The 5,816-nt window shown below is 43.2% G+C and overlaps 1 protein-coding gene across 1 annotated transcript; it reads right to left on the bottom strand.

The window, feature by feature from the left end:
* Positions 1-287: 287 nt before the first annotated feature.
* On the bottom strand, positions 288-1,809 carry gsx1 (GS homeobox 1). The gene is made up of 2 exons (XM_058627723.1): positions 1,224-1,809; positions 288-1,117 (listed from the first exon to the last, which is right to left on the bottom strand). Exons 1-2 carry the CDS (start codon positions 1,600-1,602, stop codon positions 765-767), a joined length of 732 nt encoding a protein of 243 aa, XP_058483706.1. The 5' UTR covers positions 1,603-1,809; the 3' UTR covers positions 288-764.
* Between the last annotated feature and the right edge of the window lie 4,007 nt (positions 1,810-5,816).

Genomic DNA, 5,816 nt, shown 5'->3' on the forward strand with positions numbered 1-5,816 from the left:
CATCATTCTCTCGTTCAACAATGTGTCGCCACGCACAACAACGTTCCCTTCGTGCGCTGAAATAAGGGAATATATGTGTAATGTGTGTGTGTAATATGTATTAGTATTTTGACCAAAGATTATGACGCATTATTTCACTGTTTTCTCTCAAAAACAAAACTTTGTTTTTGTTTTAATCAGTGGTGAAGTTACTATGACGGTGACTTTACGCGCGCCATTGTGCGCAATCAGTGAGCAGGAAAAAAAGAAATGTAACCCACACGACACGTTTGTCTGGCGCTCAGAAATATTTTTTTATTTAAGTATCAACATTTTTAAATAAATAAATATTTTTCAATTACACTGAAGATATAATTCCAGAGTGGTCTCAGCAATGGGACAGTGAGGGAATTGTCTGCCTTTCTCCAGTTTTCCATATTTAAGTAACAGTTCCATCCACATAGAATGACTCTATAAGCAGTATTCACTGTGTATACAAAATACTGTCCTTCCCCAAAATACAAATAAACAACGTTGGTATTGTTCTCCGTCATTTGGGTTTTACAAATATGCCTATCATACTCATGATACTGGCAACAACAAATTGACCGTTTTCAGAAAAAAACTACATACAAAACGTACAACATGTATACATCTATACAATGACTCAGGGTGACAATTCCCCTGATTAAATATTCTCTGTCTATGTACAGGCATCTGAACACAAGAGGAACAGTCTCTCTTTTTTTTTTGGCTGCTTTCAAAATCAGGAGGACCAAAGTCTTTCAGGGGGAGACGGACAGATCTGCATCCTCCTTCTCTGAAGAGGACGGGGATACGGGAATGTCGTCCTCCTCTTCCTCCGAGCATCTCGCCGTCGACAGGGACGAGCATTTGCAGTTATGTGATCCAGTCCGCTGGCCGCTGCTCTTGCCCTCCTTTTTGTGCTTCACCCTGCGGTTCTGGAACCAGATTTTCACCTGTTTCTCGGACAAGTTCAGGTACGTGGCGATCTCGATGCGCCTCAGTCTGGAGAGGTACATGTTAGAGGTGAACTCGCGTTCCAGCTCCAAAAGTTGTGTGCTCGTGAAGGCGGTGCGCATGCGCTTGCTGCTCTGAAGTTTGCTGTTGCTGTTTTCTGTGAAAGTAAAGAAAGAGACATTGTCAGACATTGCGTGTCAATAAAAACACATGTCGTGTGGCTTAAAGCACTAACTCTCACTTCAAAATGTTTCTCTGCTTACCGATGGAGATGCAGTGGAACTGCCGTGGGTCTGGCACTGAGTACGCAGCTTGGTAAATCCCCGGTGCGTGGCTGAGGTTGACGCTGTTGGATGAGGTGTGCTGCCTGGACAGCGCTGAGTGACAGTACTGTGAGCTGAAGGGAGGAAACGAAGCCTTGAGGAGCGGCAGTGCCGGTGGAGACGGGTGAAGCTGGGACGCGGCCATGCACAGCGGGCAGAAGCACAGAAGCCCGGCTTTCCTGGAGTGGCAGGAGCCGGACAGCGCGTGCGGATGGTGCGCGGAGTGCACGGCGTACGGAAATAAAGGTGGGTGGTTCTCGCTTCCTTTGTCGTTGGCCTCCCTTAAAATCAAGGAATCCACAAGAAAGGATCTGGGCATGTTTGCAAAACGTGTTGCTCAAGCGTGATGTAAAAAAGTTGAAGCCGGCGCGTCGTGTCGACTGTGAGGCTGCTGTTCTCCTCTGGACGGTGGACAGCGAAGTGGTGCTGAAGGCGCAGCGCCGCGCCTTAAATACCCGCCGTGGACTCGGTTCGGCCATGTGACGGCTACGCTGCAAGCGCCCAAGAGCACTCAATAGGGTTTTGTGCCTTTCTCTCGGCATTCCCACTGCACGCTTCCCTATTATTTCACTTGTTAACTAAATGAACTGCATAATGTAGTCTATTCTTGTCGGCCCCACCCACGCCGCAAGAGGCGGCACTGCCCATTCTCCCTTTTATCATCACTCTCATTTTATCATAGAGCGCAGCTTAGATTTGCGAGAGAAAACGTTTCTCTCACATTCAGAGAGAGACACTTCATCTATTCACGTTTTGTTTTGGACACCGAGGAGCCAGGTCTGACTGTGCAACACCTAATACGTCTGCATAACCGAGCCAAGAGGGAGAAGATGCTCGTGGAGACGTTCAGAGAAGTGCAACACTTTAAAAACTTTAAAAAAAAAAACTTTTTAAAACTTTTTACACTTGAATTAGTAAAATAGAAACTTCATTCGCATTGTTTCTCTTTTAATAAAAGCTCTGCTCCGGCTTATTATAGCTTCATGTTCTAAATAAACACGAGCAATCATTGTAGATTCTTATTAGTGCAGTTGTGGAACTGATGTGGATAAATGAAGCTGTAACAGTGACCGCATACATACAACAAGAATTGACCATAAGGCATTGACATCAACAGTTATCGGTCATCGTTGCAACACTTCTTGTCGTGTTGTTGTCGTCCAGTGTTTGCGCGTTCCACGCACCGTGGACACCTGTGTGTGACAACTTCACTGTGGAGCGCGAACACAAGCGCAACAGCTGAATGTAAAGTTTACGCGTTTCCATTTTAAGGTTAATGTGTCATTTTCTGGGGACAAGTCATCGCCTGGAGGCAGCAGCGCTGTTAAAGAGCAGTGATTAATTCCTTTGCTCGGGCCCCTGCAGAGTCCGGGGGGGAAAGAATATGTAAAAATAACCAGGTTTTCACTCTGCGGCCCTTATTGAATGTCATTGTGGAGGGTTTTCAATGAGAGAGAAAGAGAGTCGAATTAAAGTGTGTGACAGCGGCGGATAGACGCAACAAAGGCGACTCTGTCATAGAGGAGCCCAGTGCGCGGCGCGTGAAGCCCCCGCCTCGCGCTCTGATTGAATTAAGTAATAGGAAAACATTTTCTTTCACTTTAAGGCTTTTTGAACAAGGTCTTCAAAGCGACGGGAGCCGTTAGTAAATAGTGGAATGTGATTTCTCTTCCACCCCGAGTTTTCTTTCATTTCGTCTCTATAAAGCAGATAAACACAAAAGTCTTTAAAATGAAGGATAAATATGACATAAATGGAGCCGTGGCCTCTCGCAGTGACACTGACGTTAAATCAAAAAACCCCTCACAATGTCACTGCACAACCTGCGTGGATTCATATTTCACGTGGATTCGTTTAATCACAGACAGAATCATCTGTCATCGCCATCTAACACAAAGTGTTACTTTCAGCTCCAAAACGTGTCCATATACCACGGTGTGACGCTATCACTGTTCTCCATATAAAAGAGGCTTCACACCACATAACCTCCTGGAATTAGACTCCAGCTATTAAAGCATATACGCGCAAATTAGGAGCAGTAAAACCCTTTTAACGAGATCGAGTCATTCAAATAAAAACACTGCTCTCTCTACCAGAGCCTTTGAATGTCCTGCCCGGACTCGGACATCACATCGTCGGTCTGTCCACAGTTGCTGAAACCTGTAATCACAAAGAGTTAAAGGAAAGTTAAAGCCATTTCCAATTAGGGCCAAATACGCTCTTGAATAGTGTCAAATATAATCCACTTTTAAATGTTCATTTTAAGTGTACTTCATTCTTAATTTTTTTTACAATAAACTCACCCCCAATTAGGATCTAAGTTGCAAACACATTTGAAGCTTTTATATCGTGAAGAGTTTGTCAAGATGATCTGAATAAATGTGTGATTTTTTTTTTTTTTATCTGCACAGGCGCAAATAAAAATCTGGCGCTGTACTGTTTTACAGCGGCAGATCGCCCGTGTGCTGCGCCAGCTTGATGTACTGCTCGACATAAAGATGTTATCAAAGGCCCTAATTTTCAAATTATGTACAGCAGTCACCCCGTGGATAGGAATAGAGGTTTCGTGGGTCGTCACGCAGGGAGGCTCATCCTAATTTGCAATCTCAACTGGAGACTGACAAATAGTTTTGACCTCCCTCTGGAGGCGCGGGCCAGAAGTGCAAAGAATCCCATTCCCCATAATGATAAAAAATCATCAAGGGAAATAGTCTCCTCACATTATAACAACTCTACCACCCTTCTCCCCCACTTTAGTTTCCAATATTGCTCTTTTTTCCCACTTTAGTTTTCAGCTTAAAAAACAAAAATGCACATGGCCACTTATGTGCTTCATCACATGCATATGTGTTTTTCCCTGGGACTAATCATCGAGCTCAGCTTCAGTAACTAACATACAGCTGTGAGTTGGCAAAGCGTCTTTGCATTAATGTTTGATATGGTGGGGAAACACTGACCCTGAAATAGTAAATTATTTATAAGATATTAAGTTTGAACAATTGCCATCACTCACATTCATCCCCGATGATCACACTGACCAGTGCCTGCTGTGCTGCTGGAGAAGCACATTTTCAGGAGCTTTTACGCAATTATACCCAAAGATCTCGTGCCTGATGACATAAAGAGAGCAGTCTGTTTATGGAGATGTAGTCAATATCTCCTTTTCTTTTTGGGATGAATTATTCATAGTTTAAGACACTTTCCCCCCTCACTTAATATGTACACACACTTAAACACCCACACATCTCTAATACAAATGATGGTTTTAGCTGACAGTGTAACAGGATTTAAGGTCCCACTGGGGTTTGGCCCAGCCGCGGATGGGCGCTGTGACTGTCGACGTGACACAGAGGGCCGGCTGCCCCTCCTAATCTCCCCCCGAGGCAACATCACAGACCACAGATCCTGCTGCACCTCTATGGACACACAAAGGCCTGATTATCATTCATATGCTCACCACAAACACCAGTCCAATAGATAACAGATGACACATAAGTACCAGCTGAATGGTGCAATATGTTTAGGCTGCAGGAGTCTATAGGGACTAATGAATCCTTAAGAGAGGCTGACAAAGAGATGCAGTTAGTTGAGGCACAATAACATGACAGATATAAGGCTCAACAGGTGAATTTGGACTCCAGTGAATCTAAGGAGCAATGTGCTAAATGATTTCCTTTGTTACAGTCGTAAATGTGGCGAATTAAAGCATCGAAATCTGAGCCCTCTTGTGTGTCGTCATGGTGAAAAGTGACGGATATCATCCAGAGATGGGGAGATGAAGAGATGTTTACTGTAAGTGATGGTTTATGTAAAAGTGGCTGCTTAAGTCAACACAGCCTCACAAATTAAAACTCATCACATGGCGAGATCCAAAAAAATAACTGCACAAGAAAATGATTTTTGTGTTCTATTGTGTTTGGTTAATGCAGTTTCACTGAGTCAAAGGTGAGAATGTAAAGAAACTCCATCTTTATTCAACTTGACTCTCAATGGCGTATTACAGAAGTGATTTATGTTGACTTTGCTTTCTTTGAAAGGCCAAACCGTCGCGACCATATACTGTAGCGACTGCATATCACTCTTTGTATGAACCCAATTCACTGCAGAGACCAGACACTCTCATGTTGGCACTGCTAACAATTTCATCTATTATTCCTAATGTGGGTTCAGAGTTCAGATACATGGAAGTCATTTTGAAAACGCCAGGACAAGAAATTGTATTTGAAAGAATTTACGGTTGGATTTTGTCGTTTTCCCACACGGCTTTTTTCACAAACAATAGATTTGTGTTAAATGATTTGCAGTATATTTAACTGAATACAAATAAAGCGTATGCTTGATCTTTGAAAGCTTAACAAATCCTCTGCATGTGAAGCCTGTTGAAATGTTTCAATTAAAAAAGTCTGCCATACAATTTATACATCTTTTCGCATTTTCAATGGCAGCACAGGACTTTATCTTTATTGTCAAAGTCTGTCGTTATAATGTTGCCTCCATAATGTCGTTAACAATATAACTTCAGGTGCAAGAAGA

The sequence above is a fragment of the Solea solea genome, chromosome 4 (assembly GCF_958295425.1).
Source record: "Solea solea chromosome 4, fSolSol10.1, whole genome shotgun sequence".
NCBI classification, from domain to species: domain Eukaryota; kingdom Metazoa; phylum Chordata; class Actinopteri; order Pleuronectiformes; family Soleidae; genus Solea; species Solea solea.

What these genes read in the sequence shown, in the direction of transcription:
- gsx1 (XM_058627723.1), bottom strand. Translation starts at nt 1,602, where the DNA reads ATGCCCAGATCCTTTCTTGTGGATTCCTTGATTTTAAGGGAGGCCAAC. An exon ending in GTTCCACTGCATCTCCATCG is followed by an intron (nt 1,118 to 1,223) that starts GTAAGCAGAGAA and finishes TTACTTTCACAG; the next exon opens with AAAACAGCAACAGCAAACTT.